At 37.3% G+C, this 18353-nt stretch overlaps 1 protein-coding gene across 9 annotated transcripts in view; it reads left to right on the forward strand.

The window, feature by feature from the left end:
* mark2b (MAP/microtubule affinity-regulating kinase 2b) overlaps positions 1–18353 on the forward strand; it is a 67100-nt gene that overhangs the window by 13454 nt on the left and 35293 nt on the right. For all 9 annotated transcript variants that reach the window (XM_067401557.1, XM_067401558.1, XM_067401550.1 and 6 more), the window contains exons 2-6: positions 10496–10666; positions 12365–12418; positions 13948–13996; positions 17374–17439; positions 17641–17711. In XM_067401557.1, the coding sequence (XP_067257658.1) occupies positions 10496–10666; positions 12365–12418; positions 13948–13996; positions 17374–17439; positions 17641–17711 (411 nt within the window). The remainder of the gene's footprint in view (positions 1–10495; positions 10667–12364; positions 12419–13947; positions 13997–17373; positions 17440–17640; positions 17712–18353) is intronic.

Here is an 18353-nt window from a genome sequence, read left to right on the forward strand (position 1 = left end):
AGGGATCACATTTACACACGGCTTTGCATTTTTTACGACGCCGAGCATGGAGTCACCATGTTGAGATCAAGTCCAGAGTCTAAATCGCTCAGTGTGTGTAAACAGGCCTTTCCAGTTGCACTGGGTGTGAAGTTGACTGAAGGGAGTGCCGAGGCCTTCTCTCTGATTTCAGGAGCTTGACGTCATGTAGAGGTGTGTGTGTCTGAGGAAAAGACTGAGTCAATGCTTGTTTTTTTCTGAACTGATTGATTTAGTACGTCATTGCCTTTTCTAGTGGTTGTTAGTGCTTTCATTTCATGTGATGAGTTAATGCGTGACTGTTGATACCTTTCTGAGCAGTGTTTTTATTAGAGGAGGGAATCTTTAGGTACCTCTTGATCCGATTCTAAAATGTTTCTTGATCTACATTTTTTTTTTTTCCTTCTTAAGTAATGAGTTTACCGAATTTGAATATCAAATTTATTTGTGCAGTTTTGTTTAATGACTTATGTAAGTACTTTTCCCTCTCTGTCATTGTCTATAGATGATTTTTTTTGGAGCTCAGTTCAGGTAAACAGTCACTAGAGGTGTATTTGTTTGTTATCTACACTCCATGCGGGCAGAAGGGCGTACACCACACCCTACAGTGCTCCGGAAAGAGCCAGGCCATCCGGAGGAGCTTTATATCCCAGAGGAATTGCTGCTCATTGAGGGAGAGTGTATTAATATCAGGATTATTTATTCACTGTTGACAGTTTTCTGACATAGGACAAGCTGGAGAAGCGAGGGGAGAGGTGTGATGAAGAAGAGGGAGAGTGAGAGAGACGCTCCATCTGCTCTCTGTTTGTGCCCTTGGCTGCCTCCTGACTCTAATTTTAAATAGAGGCAGTGTGGGATTTACAGCCCCATGTTTTACCTGCAGGCCCTGACCGCCATTCATCCATCCGTCAGTTCATCCTTCCTTGTGTGATTCATCTGACCAGTTTGAAGTGATGAGACATACAGTGCTCAGCGTAAATGAGTACACCCCCTTTGAAAAGTAACATTTAAACAATATCTCAATGAACACAAAAACCATTTCTGCAAGTTTTATAAAACATCTGTTTAACTTATAACATGAAAGTAAGGTTAATAATATAACTTAGAAAACAAAATTTTCAGTTTTACTCAAATTAGGGTGATGCAAAAATGAGTACACCCCACTGAAAGTCTCTGGAGCAAAGCTAAATTTTAGACTACAAATGTCTAATTTAACAAGAATTCAACCACAGGTGAGTCTAATTATTCATTACACAGGTGTCCAGCAGACAGTTGACTATAAACGGGTGTTAAAACCCCTTCCCATTTCATGCTGTCAGCAATGGCACCACATGGAAGAGAAATGTCACAAGAGAAAGAAAATAATTTCTTTACACCAGAAAGGTGAAGGCCACAAGAAGATCAGCAAAGCCTTACTTATCAATCAGAATACTGTAGTTATCTAAAGAAGTAGAAAGCCAAACTGAAGTGACTATGACCCATGACACAATACGGCGTACACTGCAGAGGAATGGCATGCGTGGGTGCCGTCCACGAAAGAAGCCTCTCCTAAAGCCCAGGCACAAAAAAAGCCAGCCTAGAGTTTGCCAGGGCCCATGCTGACAAAGATGAAGGCTGCGTCCGAAAACCTAGGTAGCTGTCTTGCTGCTTCGCTATCTTATAAGAGAATGACTTGTATGGCAGCGTTTGTGCATGAAGGTACCTCACGAAACTGATTTCGGACACACTTCTGAGGCAGCGTAACAGTTTAATGATCTACAGCAATATAGCGTGAGCTTTGGTGAAAACTAAACAAATATTTAATTATTACAGTAGTAATTTCTCAATAGAAATTATATCAAAATTGAAATATGTTAATCAAAATCGTACATTTATACACAAACTGAGCAGCAAACGCAACCTTCGGACGCCATCTTTATTTTTCTAGCTCAACTGTCACAGAATGGAAAGCACAGGATTGTGGGATATCAAAGGCAGCTAAGGATACATCCATGCTTCCTTCAAAAATCGATCTGAGGAAGGTATCTCATGAGAGAGGGAGTGAAGCTAACATTGGATTCGGACGTGCCTTGATGCCTTCTTACCTTGAAATGTGTCCTCGGAAGACAGCATTTTCCAGTTTTCGGACGCAGCCGAAGACTACTGGGATTCTATACTCTGGAGTGATGAGACCAAGATAAATGTTTTTGGAGTAAAACTGAAAAATGTGTAATCTAAATTATATTATTAACCTTACTTTCATGTTATAATTTAAACAGATGTTATATTAAACTTAGTCTTGTCAACATTTTGGAAATAGTTTTTGTGTTCATTGAGATATGGCTTAAAATGTTACTTTTCAAAGGGGTGTACTCATTTACACTGAGCACTGTACAAACAAGGAATGATCCCACCCAGAAATAGTAATGTTAATCAAAAATTTCTGCATTTGTCTGTCCATCAAACTATTCATCCATCTTTAACCTTCCTTCCTTCCTTCCTACCTATTTATTTTTAATGTTTCCTTTCCTATACTTCCTTCCTTCCTCTATTCCTTCCTCTATTCCTTCCTCTATTCCTTCCTCTATTCCTTCCTTCCTTCCTTCCTTCCTTCCTTCCTTCCTTCCTTCCTTCCTTCCTTCCTTCCTTCCTTCCTTCCTTCCTTCCTTCCTATTTATTTTTCCTGTTTCCTTTCCTATACTTCCTTCCTCTATTCCTTCCTTCCTCTATTCCTTCCTTCCTTCCTTCCTTCCTTCCTTCCTTCCTTCCTTCCTTCCTTCCTACCTACCTATTTATTTTTCCTGTTTCCTTTCCTATACTTCCTTCATTCCTCTATTCCTTCCTTCCTTCCTTCCTTCCTTCCTTCCTTCCTTCCTTCCTTCCTTCCTTCCTTCCTTCCTTCCTTCCTTCCTTCCTTCCTTCCTTCCTTCCTTCCTTCCTTCCTTCCATTATTTCTTGGAACTTGAAAACAGGTCAAAGCAGTTTTATATTATATAATTGTTGCCTGCTGCATGCATAACCAAACGTACAGCATGACTAGGGTATGATTCGCAAATGAATGACTCTGTTCACAAGTTAGGAAATGAGGCACAAGGCGGCAGGAAATGAAAATTCACTACTCATTTATTTTTTAGATGCATGTTTTGGATTTCATTGTGACCGTTTCATCATGTATTATAATTATTTATTTATTTATTTTTAGAACTTTTTTTTTTTGAGCTCATAATGTCATAACTCGATCTTCCGGTAAAAAAAGACTTCTCTCTGTTGACGTATGCCAGACTTCTCCAATCATTTAGTCAGCTTAATCCCAAACCGCCACAATCGATTTCAAGGTCGCATTTATTTTTAGGTGCAACACTCACATCTCAAAGTTCAATCAACAACCCATGAATACAACCAAGTGCCCACCCTGTTATTTTCTCGTTCAATAATCTGTTATACTCGGATGTACGTCACAATACCAAAAAAGATCTGTTGCTACTTTGTGTCATCACGACTTTGGATCTGTCTTATGTAATAATCACTGAAAGAGTCAGAATGGTTGTGGAATTTGAATTATTTGTCTGGATGTTTATATTACAACATATAGTTACAGTTACACATTCAAAATAAGCTTTTTTTTAATAAGTTTATAACAAAACATTAAAATATGCCAACAAAAAATTAGTATTTTTGATTAATATGTAGTTAGAACCAATTATTGGAGTGAGGTTCACAAAAAAAGAATTTTGTAGAAAACGTGTGTGTGTGTGTGTGTGTGTGTGTGTGTGTGTGTGAGAGAAAGAGAGGAAGAGAGATTGTGAATGTGTAGGTGGTGAAGTATTTATAGTTCTTTATCGTGACTGTCGCTTTCTGGGCGTGTATGACCGCATCTGTGTGTCTGTTGAAAAATAGTTTATTTTTTTCTAAGCAGAGATGGGCTTCACTCTCTGTACTTGGAATATTATAGCCAATTTCACTTTTACCACAGCAAGTGAGAAAGAGAGGATAAAGAAAAGTAAGGAAGTGGGAGGGAGAGAGAGGAAGGGAGTAAAGGGAGCTGTCCTCTAGAAAGGTAAAGAGAAGAGAAGATAGCATGAGGACGAACAACAGATCTCCATGGCAACGCTGCAATCACGACCCAGCGACTGACTGCTTCTTCAAAGACACGCTGGATTGTGTGCAAGTGTGCATGTGTGTTTTTTTAAACTGAACAGGAGAGCATGCTTTACAGCTACTACGGCATCTGTGTTTATAGGGTTTCGCGGTGCCTCTGGTTCACTCATGCAACTTTCTTTTAAAGAGACTGTTGAAGTTTAGAAGATCAGTGATGAAACTCATAACCAGGTGAATAAACGTCAGGTCCGGTCACAGAATTATGTGCTGTGCAGCTATATGATGCACTTAAAGCAGCTTCTGGGTCTTTTCAGCTGTCCTGAGCTTCCTACTGAGCTGAACCAGTGTCAGCTAAACTCGGGATCTCAGAGCTGCCGAAGAAGGTGGTATTTAAGGTTCAACGCTGAAGTGAGCAGGACTCCCAGTAAACCTAAAAAAGATTCCACCACAGACAGCATGTTGTCAGGGAGAACATTATCCTATCCTCACTGCTGTCTGTGTCTGTGCAGGGTGTAATTACAAGGAGAGATAGATGATGATATGGAGCGAGTGAAATACCCAGAAAAACAGCAAAAAAAAAAAAAGTGAATTTAATTTTACCCAGACTGACCTTCGTCCTAGATGATTCTTTAATAGTAAGGTAGATGCCAAAGGATATAGTTCTAGATACAAAAAATTATCCCTTTTGAGACTCCCCGATTCTGTTCTAAATCGTAGTGGACTGTCTGCGGTCTACATACAGTCAAACCAAAAATTATTCAGACACTAGATATATTTTTTTATATTCTTTTTACAAGTGGGTGCAGGACACTATACAGGTACTGGTCATATAATTAGAATATCATCAAAAAGTTAATTTATTTCACTAATTTCATTCAAAATGTGAAACCAGGTTGCTTTGATTTGTGGCCTTCAGCTCTTCTGCATTGTTGGGTCTGGCATATCGCATTTCACAATACCCCATGGATTTTCTATGGGGTTAAGGTCAGGCTGTGTGCAGGTGCCAAATCCTGTTGGAAAATTAAATCTGCATCTCCATAAAGTTGATCAGCAGTAGGAAGCATGAAGTGCTCTAAAACTTCCTGGTATACGGCTGCGTTGACCTTGGACCTCAGAAAACACAGTTGTCCAAGACCAGCAAGATGACATGGCACCCCAAACCATCACTGACTGTGGAAACTTTACACTGGACCTCAAGCAATGTGGATTGAGTGCCTCTCCTCTCTTCCTCCAGACTCTGGGACCCTGATTTCCAAAGGAAATGCAAAATTTACTTTCATCAGAGAATATAACTTTGGACCACTCAGCAGTAGTCCAGTCCTTTTTGTCTTTAGACGCTTCTGACGCTGTCTGTTGTTCAAGAGTGGCTTGACACAAGGACTGCGACAGCTGAAACTCATGTCTTGCATATGTCTGTGCGTAGTGGTTCTTGAAGCACTGACTCCAGCTGCAGTCCACTCTTTGTGAATCTCCCCCACATTTTTGAATGGGTTTTGTTTCACAATCCTCTCCAGGGTGTGGTTATCACTATTGCTTGTACACTTTTTTTCTACCACATCTTTTCCTTCCCTTCGCCTCTCTATTAATGTGCTTGGACACAGAGCTCTCTGAACAGCCAGGCTCTTTTGCAATGACCTTTTGTGTCTTGCCCTCCTTGTGCAAGGTTACAATGGTCGTCTTTTGGACAACTGTCAAGTCAGCAGCCTTCCCCATGATTGTGTAGGCTACAGAACTAGACTGAGAGACCATTTAAAGGCCTTTGCAGGTGTTTTGAGTTAATTAGCTGATTAGAGTGTGGAACCAGGTGTCTACAATATTGAACCTTTTCACAATATTCTAATTTTCTGAGATACTGAATTTGGGATTTTCCTTATTTGTCAGTTATAATCATCAAAATTAAAAGAAATAAACATTTGAAATATATCAGTCTGTGTGTAATGAATGAATATAATACACAAGTTTCACTTTTTGAATGGAATTAGTGAAATAAATCAACTTTTTGATGATATTCTAATTATATGACCAGCACCTGTAGTTAATTTATGTACGTAATACTTCATACAGTGGGCTACCAGTAAAATGACATATTACATATGAAGTTAATGCTGTTTTCAAAGGATGGTTCACTCAAAAATGAAAATCCTGGCATCATTTTTATTTACTCACCCTCATGATGTTCTGAACATGTACAATTGACTGTTCTGTAGAACACAAAAGAAGATTTTTTGATAAGCACTTTACTTCCTTTAAATAGACAAAAAAAAAAAAATTTTTAACTTATTTTGTGTTCCACAGAAAAATGTCATACAGGTTTGTAGGGGTCAGTAAATGATGACAGAATTTTCATTTTTGAGTAAACTATGCCTTTAAGGAAGCATTTTAACTGAAATGGAACCTGGAAGTGACTGATTTGAAATGCTATATGTCAGGTCAAGCTACTCAATTAAGGGTCACTCATCCGTGCAACACAAGTTCCTCATGTGACACGCACAAAAAGACTTGACTAACAATCACATTTGATTCCTGAAGAGATTGATGCTAGCATGTTGCTAAGCTAAAAGCACAAACAATTCATAGAACATACAGATGCTATTTAAAAATGGTTTATTTTTAATTAAATATAACTATTTTAATTCATTACTGAAATATAAGGGTTTCCTCAAAAATATAAAGCACCACAACTGATTTCAACGTTGATAATAATAAGAATTGTTTCTTGAGCACCAAATCAGCATATGTGAATGATTTCTGAAGGATCATGTGACAGACTGGAGTAATGATGCTGAAAATTCAGCTCTGCCATCACAGGAATAAATTACGTTATAAATAGAAAATAGTTATTTTTAATTGTATTAATATTTCACAATATTACTTTTACTGTATGAGTGATCAACAAAATGCAGCCTTGGTGAGAGATTCTTCTTTCAAAAACATAACAAAAATCTTACTGTCTCCCAATGTTTGAACGGTAGTTCATGTCCATCTGAGATGAAAGTTGTAACTGTTCTTTTTGCAGTGCATTGTTGGGTTGCCTTGTCCACAGATGGTATCAGTCTCAAAATTTTACCAAAATCAAATATTAAACATTTGGAACAATCTTTGTGTCGAGAGTACAGCTTTGATGCTTAAAAATGTCATTTCAGCTCACTAGGTTTTGTAGTTCTGAGTTTTTATGCTTTAAATTGTGAATAACACTTGATTAAACACTTGTTTTTATCTAACAGTATGAAACATGTGCAGTGAGTCAGGTCTCTTGTGTAGTTCTGCTTGATTAGCTAGAAAGGAGTGTGCCATTGTAAAAGTGCATTGTGTTTCATTGCTGTTTATGAGTGATGTATTGATATGAGTTCTGCTTTATGTATGTACTGTATCAGCACTCCCGTGTCCACGCACACACACACACACACACACAAGCCATAGCAAAGTCTAAAATCTGAGTCCCCAGGCATATCTGCATACATGCCCTCTAATACCTTAAGTCCTTGCCCCTCTGTTCCTGTCAGCACACTGTCAATCTCCTTGCTTTCCATGCCCTGACCTTTGCTACTTCTCTTGGCTCAGCTTACCTATGAACACACATACACATTCAGGCAGACAGTGTGGCTTTGCTGTATTGTTTTGGCCAGCTTTTCTCATGCCTTTCTCTTGAGCTGCCCCTCTTTCAAAATTGGCATCATGTGAAACGGGTAAAGAAATAAAGAGCATCTTCATTTAAAGACATACCTCTGAGTGTGCACCATTTAGTGGGCTGACGTCAAACGGTACATTTATGGCTTTGAACTTTGATCGGTTGGTCTTTGAAGACGGAGCTTTCGTGAAGTACAGTGCTCAGATATGTGAACTGTGGTTTGCAAGCACACACCACACACAAACACACATCACACCACAGGGCTCATGGAGTTGGCTGGGTTCCTCTTGATGATTGAACTTTCTCTTTAATGAGCTCTGTGTCCGCTTTCGCTTGAGTACAAAATGGAGAAACATCTGTAAAGTTAGAGATTAAAATTATAAATGCTGCATGATGCTACTTGCGTAAATGTTGGCATTTTCGTGACGGAATGAAAGAAGGAAAACATAGGGAAGCACAGCATATCTGTATATGTTTGTGTATTTGTGGTTTCAGCAGATGGACCCCTCTGTTTTAATCTAATCTAATCCACTGTAATCTAATCCAATCTATTCTAATCTAATCTGATCTGTATGTTTTTCCAGTTTAATGGGGTAAAGTGGGAAATTGGTATTTAATCTTTATTTGGAGAGGAGAGTTGAGATGATTTGGAGGTGTTAAGGGAATGTTGGGTGTTTGGAACACATCCTAAACTGCAGCGAGGTCTCATGAGATTAGGATTTTTCATTCACTAAAACGCTTTACGATTGCTGTGGTGAAGCCTCCTCTCTCTTGTACAATCATATTCTTCCCTTGATTGGTGTTATTAAAGGGATAGTTGACTCAAAAAATAAAATTCTATCATTGTTTTCTCACCATCATGTCATTCTAAAACTGTTTGACTTTTTTTCTTCTACAGAGCATAAAAGTTTTGAAGAATATTGGTGATTAAAAAAAATGCATCTTTTTCAAAATAGAGTTTAGAAAGATGTGACGTTAAAGGTGCCATCAAATGAAAAATTGAATTTACCTCGGCATAGTTGAATAACAAGAGTTCAGTACATGGAAATGACATACAGTGAGTCTCAAACTCCATTGTTTCCTCCTTCTTGTGTAAATCTCATTTGTTTAAAAGACCTCCAAAAAACAGGCGAATCTCAACATAACACCGACTGTTACGTAACAGTCAGGATCATTAATATGTACGCCCCCAATATTTGCATATGCCAGCTCATGTTCAAGGCATTAGTCAAGGGCAGCCAGTATTAATGTCTGGATCTGTGCACAGCTGAATCATCAGACTAGGTAAGCAAGCAAGAACAACAGCGAAAAATGGCAGATGGAGCAATAATAACTGACATGATCCATGATATCATGATATTTTTAGTTATATTTGTAAACTGTCTTTCTAAATGTTTCGTTAGCATGTTGCTAATGTACTGTTAAATGTGGTTAAAGTTACCATCGTTTCTTACTGTATTCACGGAGACAAAAGAGCCGTCGCTACTTTCATTATTAAACACTTGCAGACTGTATAATTCATAAACACAACTTCATTCTTTATAAATCTCTCCAACAGTGTAGCATTAGCCCTTTAGCCATGGAGCACAGCCTCAAATTCATTCAGAATCAAATGTAAACATCCAAATAAATACAATACTCACAGGAATCGATGCGTGCATGCAGCATGAATGACGAACACTTTGTAAAGATCTATTTTGAGGGTTATATTACCTAAACTTTACATAAACATTGTTTATGCTGGTTAAGGCAGTCGAGAGCTCGGGGGCGGGGGAGCGCTAGATTTAAGGGGCAGCGCACTGAATTGGTGCATATATAATTATGGCTCAAAATAGGCAGTTAAAAAAAAATTAATAAAAAAAAAATCTATGGGGTATTTTGAGCTGAAACTTAACAGACACATTCAGGGGACACCGTATACTTATATTACATAAAACTGGTTCAAGGGCATCTTTAAGTAAATGATGACAAAATTTTCATTTTTGTGTCAACTATCCCTTAAAGATTCATAACTGTTGGTGCACATCCTCTAAAAAGTTGAGTTGTATTGCACATAGGGACAATGCAAGTTCAAGTCTTGCTCATGTCATTTGCTCAGACCTGCCACTTTTGTCCATCATTTTGTAATACTTAATATGTTCAATAATAATAATGAAAAAAATTATTCACAACTCTGTGTGTGTGTGTGTGTAAGGTGGAGGCTAGATCAGAGTTTGAAAATAAAAGGAGCAGGAGCATTTGAAAGTAGGCGTCTGTCAGCGACTGGTCTGTAATAGACACCTGCTTTGATCAGTAGCGTTGATCATTGAAGCCAATCACAGACATCTCCGATGAGCATGTCAACACAATAACCAATCAGAGGTGTTTACGAATCCGCTCAACAGCACTCAAAGCGTCACATTTTTTACAATTTCATTTTGACAACTCTGCTGTCACTTTTTAATCAATTGAATGCGTTTTTGCTTAATTAAACTATTAAGAATTTCTTTAAAGACTTTTGAATGGTATCGTGCTCTTCTGTACCCATATCTGTGGGATAAAAGTAAGAAGGCTTCCCACATTTATGGAAGATATGGGTACAACAGAGTACAATACCAGCTGCTTTTCACCAGCACACACCAACTGCTGCTTCAATTTATTGTCTTTGTGCTCTTTAACACAATAACAAATTGATGCGTACAAGTTTTTATGCTTCACATATCACTCAAACTTGCTGATCTACGTGACCATCTGAAACATTATTCTGATCCCTATATCCCATCTCTCTATCAGACCCACTCTGATGCCAAAGGAGGAGGGCGTCCCAGTGTTCGGAGTGTTCGGGGTGTGGTGCCGACGGCGGATGAAAACCCCCACATAGGAAATTACCGACTGCTGAAGACCATCGGCAAGGGCAACTTTGCCAAGGTTAAACTGGCCCGACATGTCCTCACTTCTAAAGAGGTAACTAGGTCTCCTGTATATAGTGGATCTAGTTAGATGAGTCCATGCAATGAGCTCCCTGCTCTTATTGCAGACAATTCTGATTTGTTCTAGATAATGCACAGTTAAAAACTAATTATTAGTCAGTCTTATAGCGGACACTTGAAGTACACTTATTTCATGGTCTGACCGTTTTGAGATTTGAACTTGCAGCCATGCGTCCTAAATTTCCACAGTCTGAGTGTGATACATGTCCAGGGGCCTGTTACATAAGCTGATTAGACTAGTATTGCAAGTTAATCATCTAAAATTGGTCATAACTGTTTTAAGTCAATTGCTGAAAAACTTAGATTGGTCTAGTTTTAAGAACAAGAAGTATGACTCATCCTTTGGCTAACTGCTAGTTGGTCAGACTAGTTCTTAAGACACAATATTAACATATTATAATATCTGTGTTCATGTTCCCAGGAGTGGAATCTAATTTCATGTTACGTATGATAGTGGTTTGCAATGGATGTGTGAGAATCTGTGTTTTTTGCTCATATTTAGACTACAAATAAATAATCAAATATGCAAAAGAAAGTATTTATCCTGTTTTCCTCTTCTTATTCTTTTTTTGACACATCATGTTTCATATATCATCTAAAGCATGCACTTATATATTGATTTTTTTCATCTTGCTTAGTTTAATAAACTTTCTAGTTCAATTTAAAATGAAAATTACCCCATAATTTACTCACCCTCAAGCCATCCTAGGTGTATATGACAGACGAATACAATCAGAGTTATATTAATAATCACCCTGATGCTCCTAAGCTTTATAATGGCAGTGCACAGAAACCACCAACAGGTGCAAAAAAGTGCATCCATCCATCATAAACGTACTCCACACAGCTTCGGGGGGTTAATAAAGGCCTTCTGAAGGGAAGTGATGCATTTGTGTAAGGAAAATATCCATATTTAACATGTTATAAACTGAAATATCTAGCTTCCGCCAGACCACCTGCTGTATTCAACTTAGGAAGAAAGTATAACACCTCTCGCAGTTCAAAACGCTTACGCTGCGTCCTACACCTTCCATATCCAACTTAAGCTTGGGACACATTTAACAACGGAGGCTAGTTATTTTACTTTATAACATGTTAAATATGGATATTTTTCTTACACAAATGCATCGTTTCGCTTCAGAAGGCCTTTATTCCCCCCCCACTAGGGCTGGGCGATATATATCGAATGCTTTTGTCACGCGCATTTCGTCAGTAAAGCCGGTTCCCTGATTGCCACTAAATCGCCATCACCTGCTTTCAAATGAAGTGGCATTTAATAGACAGAGCCGTAGTTCACTGATAAGCCACGCAATAATGCGTTCAATATCGATATGAATCGCCGTCGATATTGAACGCGATATTGCGTGGCTTATCAGTGAACTACGGCTCATGTGATGGCGATTTAGCGGTAATCAGGGAACCGGCTTTACCGACGAAATGCGCGTGACAAAAGCATTCGATATAACGCCCAGCCCTACCCCCACCCATACAAAAATATCAACCATGGGACGCACTTTTAGTGCCTAAAGTTTCATTATTTAGCAAGTCATCTTTCTAGGGTAACTGTTTCTTTTTTTCTTTTCTTTTTTTACAGCAAAAATCTTTTTGAAAAAAGTTTTGTGTTTGAGAGAGGTGTTTAAAGATGTGCTTGTTTTTTTTTTTTTGGTCACAGGTAGCGGTGAAAATCATAGACAAGACCCAGCTCAACTCTTCTAGTCTTCAAAAAGTGAGTCTGCAGATCTCCTCTCTTTATCTGTATATCTGTCTGGAGAGAGGGTATACAGGGGGTAATTACAGGAAGAGAGGCTGAAGGATTTCCTCTGACGTGGGAATGATTGGGTTCTGTTTTATCCCCACACACACATATACTGGTCATGTACCATTAACTTTTTGCTGTAACTACTGCAGAATGTCCTGGAGGACATTTAAAAAATGCATTTATTGCGTTGTTTCTCCTGCTAGTGAAATTTTAACAATGTATGTGCTGTAAAATGTTAATACGCTATCGTTCAAAAGTTAGGGGTTAGAGAATTTTATAAAAATTTTGTATTAAATTTCTACATTTATTCAGCAAGGATGCATTAGGTTGATCAAAAAAGACAGACAAAAGACATACACAAAACATTTCTATTTCAAAGAATGCTGTTCTTCAAACTTTCTGTCAAAGAATCCTGAAAAAAACACTCTTTCAACACTTTAAAGGGATAGTTGACCTAAAAATGAAAATTATCCCATGACTTACTCACCCTCAAGCCATCCTAGGTGTATATGACTATCTTCTTTCAGACGAACACAATCGGAGATATATTTAAATAATATCCTTAGTCCTCCAAGGTTTATAATGGTTGTGAATGGTAATCCAAATTCTGAAGACAAAAAAATATGCATCCATCCATTAAAAAAATGTATCAATACGACTCCAGGGGTAAATAAAGGCCTTCTGAAGTGAATCGATGCATTTGTGTAAGACAAGTATCCTTATTTAAAACTTTATAAAGTAAAATAATGAGCTTCAGGTGCGTACAACACGTAGTACATCATGTTATTGTGTAGAACTTCATGGTATTGTGTATTACATCATGGAAGTTAGCGCTTTTTGGACATACGTTGAATGCGTATGGCTTTTGAGGGATAATTTTTATTTTCGAGTCAACTATCCCTTTAAGCAGAACAGCCAATTTCAACTCAGCATATTAGAATGATTTCTTAGGGATCATGTTATGTACAAAAAAAAAAATGGAAATACAAAACAGTTAGGCTATTTTAAATTGTAACAATTTTTCACAATATTATTATCTTTGACTGAAATTTACTGACCTTTTAAACGGCAAGGTATGTAATCCCAGATTGCCACAGTACATATTTGTTTATACAAAAATAGAACATATTTACATCAGACAATAGCAAATGTTCAGACTTAGATTTTCATTATTACTTAATTTGTTCGTAAACTTTTTTAAACACCCTAAAAGGTTTTGTTGGTCCGGCCTGCCCAGACTGAGAGGCCATCTAAGACCAGCAAACCAGCTTGAAATGGGATTGAGCTAGACTGCTTCTCTCAAAAGCATTGTAAGCCTAAGTAGATCATTGGCACCAATGGTCTCTACGATCAACTTATCTCACAATGCTTTTAAGAAACGCAGCCCTGAACCCTTACTTTCATGTATCTGATATTATCACAATATATCAGGTTAGGAGTTCCTGGTCAAGGCTTATGATTTTCTCAAATCTTCTCTCTTTTCTGTGTTTTCTCAGCTCTTCCGAGAAGTGAGAATTATGAAGCTTCTGAATCACCCGAACATCGGTGAGTGATCTAACTGGCCACACTACAATAAAATTATTTCAGTATTTCAATTCAGCATCTGACATGAATCATCTGTACTGTCCGATCCGAGATAAGAACACTCTGCCGAAATTGTTGATATCAGCATTCCTGCGGCTTCGATTTCATAGATGCCGAAGAAATGGACTGTTTGATGTGTGCTGATGTGCATTCGCTCAATCTTGCACACAAGTCAGATACTGCTATATTGAACCGTGCGTTTTAGCCTGTATGTATGTGTGTGTGTGTGTGTGTGTGGTTGCCTGTGCTGTGTCTGTGGTCCTGACGGAAGCGCTAACTCATTAGTGCTCAGCTTGTGTTCATAAATATCAAAGCGCAGAGCTGAACTATGAAAGGAAAGACCTGCCCCCTTTGAGGATGCAGCACTGAGGATTCAGTCCTGATTCACAGCCTTTGCTCTCTCTGTTCAATGGCCGAGTGTGGCGCTGCTGGTATCACATCATAAAATCACAGCTGATTGATCTGAAATGCTCCTTGATCTTTCCATGACGACACACACAAAGTAGGGATTATGTATTTTATTCATTGCATTAATGTCAAACAGTAGTGGCCTGTTTTTGTTGAATAGACTGATGAATGGAATAGCTCTGAGCTTTAAAACGCAACTCCTATCGCCTGTTCCTTTTTCTAATTCTACTTTATTAATGCATCTCCTTTTATTAGATGGTGTTTGTTTGGATTTGGAACATTTCAGTTTTTTTCCTTTTGTGTTTTGGGGCGTTTGTGGGTTTTATGGTTGCTTATGAGACTTTTTTTATGAGAGAAATTTCTTGTCACTGCTGCTAGCTCAGGAATCTCATTCTAATGCAGTTTGTAAGTGTAATCTTTACCATATCAAGACAGATATGCTGGGTTGTGTAGCATTCATTGCAAAGCCTGAAGCGCTTCATATGGAAAGGCATGTGTTTATCACCTCTGCTTTCCTTCATAGCTCAATCTGTGTTTTCCTATGAAGTAATAATGCTGTGCTTTAGAGGTGTAGATGTGATATCATCAGTTATAGGATTTTTTTTTCTCAACTCTAGTTGTTGGCTCTGTTAATGCCAATAGAGTACTTTTGAAGTAAAGCCTGTTCACACCAATTCTGATGCAACTAAAAAACACAAAAATTATACATATTCTCAAACTCATTTTTGCTCCAACACTATTTAAACGGTCATATAGCAAATTTTTGACATTCTCTGAAAAGATGCCAGAATGAATTGTTCAGAATATAATAAGTTTAAAAAAAGTTCAAATTCACACAGATAGTTTGTTTGTATACATCGGAAGCAAAACTGTTAATGAAACACAGTCACAGCTAGTTATTGCTAAAAAAAATGCTGCGGTGGTAATGTGTTTTTGTAGGCCAAACCGGAAGTTGGTATCAACCTGCTTCCCTGGTTTCCCAAAAGGACTTTTCCATTGGCTTTTAGATTATTGCAGAAAATAAGCTCTAACAAAAGTTTATGATTCTTACACATTTTGTTTATCATGATCATTTTTTCAAATGAGAGAGAACTCACCGCACCTTAAAAACTTTCCAAATAAGGTGCGTAGTAGGCCTGCAACTAACGATTATTTTGATAATCGATTAGTTGGTCGATTTATTTTTTCGATTAATCGGATAAAAATCCTAATTTTATTTATTTTTATTTTATTGACAAAAAAAACCCCACACTATTGTACATCCTGCATAATGTACTTCAAACAAATGTGCCAACTGAATGCTATGAAAACATACAGTCATTTATTACACTGTCATAATAAAGAGAGAACACAAATATTTTAGGAATCTATCAAAAACTAAAAATGGTATTCCCATTTATTAGGAAAATAACAAACTGAAATATAACTGAATATGTTTTTGAAATAATATTCACACATAATATCCAAAAAAACATAGTCGTTCATATTGACTGTATAGCATCTGAAAAAAAACAACCTCTTACTGTCATTTCTTTATCCTGTAAATAGGCCATAAGAAACGTCTTACATTTATTTTCAATCAGTTCTCCCTTTACAGTTACTACTATCATAAAATACTTGAATGACATGTTGACTTTTAAATCTAACTTTAACTTTAAACAACAGATATTTCAGCAAAATGAACATTTTTGCGCTGAATATCCCCACGCTCCGTCTGTCTGACGCGGGTGCGCGCGCCGGCGCTCATTCAGTAAAGATTGAAGTTGAACGCAGACTATAAGGACGAGCCTTTATGCAAAATGTAAATGCTCATGTGAATTTGTAACATTTACAAATAAGTATGTAGCTGTAGAATGAACGTTTTGCGCTGAGGACGCACATGCATTTGTCAAAGCGCCTGACAGGGCAAGCCATTAAGCTAATGCATTAGCTTGAAGCTTAAAATAAATAATTCTCATGTTTTGATCAGCTGTGATCTCGTACCTTTCCCGCAGCAGCTCACTCTGTTTCCTCCGCTATTTTTAGATGCATTTTGGTCCATAAAAATGCGTTATACAGTGCTGTAATTTGCAGCGACTGGCGGAAGTCTTCCGTGCACGGTGGGCGGAGCCAACTAATCTATAATTAGAATCGTTGTCGATGATTTTCATTATCGATTATTATCGATTTTATCGAATAGTTGTTGCAGCCCTAGTGCGTAGACCAAAAAGAAATAAAAGCATTGCTTTACTGGCAAATGTTTTGGTCACACGTGACCTTTCTCATGTGTAAGAAATGTTTGCAATTAAAACAGTGGGTTTATCTCACAATTTTTGTTTGTTTTTTCTTCATTTATATAGTGTGCTGGCTTTTTTGAATCATTTCCCTTGGAAGCTTTTCAAATGAACATGATTTTTTTATTTTTATTTTGAGGCCTGGCAGAAGTAAAAAGCTAAATGTAGTCTATAAATGAACTACACCACATTCACATGACTCCAAAGTCGCCACCATTAAGCTTCGACCACTCTTTCAGTTTTTATATAAAAAAAACAAAAAAAAAAACAACTAAAAACATTTTCCCTGAAAGAATAGTTTGCAAGAAAACCTATTCAAAAAACCCATTGACTTAAGGATGATTGAACCGAAAGCGCTAATTTATTTTCGAGTTTTGGTCTACAAAATATGTCATACAGTACCTGCAGAACTCTACTAATGCAAGATTTTGGACCAATACGATTTTGTGGTGGGTTATCCAGCAAGACATAACAGAAAAAAACGATCAACCAATAAAATGTCACTTACCCCTTGTGATTAACATTATCGCTTGTTGCTTTATAGATCACAGTGTCAGTGTGAATGATTTCAAAGAAATGTTCTTTCAAAATTCAAATTTGGTGTGAATAGTCTTTTGCATGTTTTGATTTGTGATCATCTCTCTCTTTCCCCACCAGTGAAGTTATTTGAGGTGATCGAGACAGACAAGACGCTGTATTTAGTCATGGAATATGCCAGTGGAGGTGAGTGGGCTGAAAGACTGCCAACTGTCAATCATGTCAAGAACTGAAAATCAGGACACTGCATTTTAAATAATGTTTTCACATCTTTCTTCTTCCTTTGTCTGATGTTCTTCTCCTCTTCCTGTACCACTCCTTCTTTACCTCTTGCCTTCCTCTGTCATTTTCTACTCTGTTGCAATGTTCCCCTCTTCCATTTCCAAGGCGAGGTTTTTGATTACCTTGTTGCTCACGGGAGGATGAAAGAAAAGGAAGCTCGTGCCAAATTTAGACAGGTCAGTGCGAGTGCATGTGAGTGAGTCACAAGTCTGAGCCCATTAGTAAAAATTTTGAATTCTATTCTGTATTTTGTGATATAACTTGTAATTACAGATTATATCATCAGGGTGGCATTTGAGTGCAAAAGTTTAATTGAAAAATTAACATGAAATAACATAAAACCTGATGATTATGTTCTTCAGCATGATTTGAGAATGATCCAAACAGCATTGTCTGTTTCAGTGAAAGCAAGAACATCTGAAATCCACATGATTAGTGGTGCAAATTTAGAAATAAATTTTAGTAATTAATTTTACATAACCTTTCTTTAGTCAAAATTCTAAAACTTTATCTATTAAATTTAGAATCCTAGATTTTTATTATGGTCTCAGACTTATTTTATACTGTTCAAAAGTTAAGTACAATGTTTTTTAAAAAATTTATACTTTTATTCATCAAGGAGAATGCATTAGTTTGGTCAAAAGTAACAGTAAAAGCTTTTACATTTTTACAAAGTAAAAAATTAATCAAGGTTTTCATTAAAACCATGATTAATTAACAATTATAAGTGATAAGAATGTTTCTTGAGCTCAAAATCAGCCTATTAGTTTGATTTCTGAAGGATCATGTGACACTGAAGACTGGAGTAATGATGCTGA

This window comes from Chanodichthys erythropterus, chromosome 11, assembly GCF_024489055.1.
Source record: "Chanodichthys erythropterus isolate Z2021 chromosome 11, ASM2448905v1, whole genome shotgun sequence".
In the NCBI taxonomy this organism is placed as follows: domain Eukaryota; kingdom Metazoa; phylum Chordata; class Actinopteri; order Cypriniformes; family Xenocyprididae; genus Chanodichthys; species Chanodichthys erythropterus.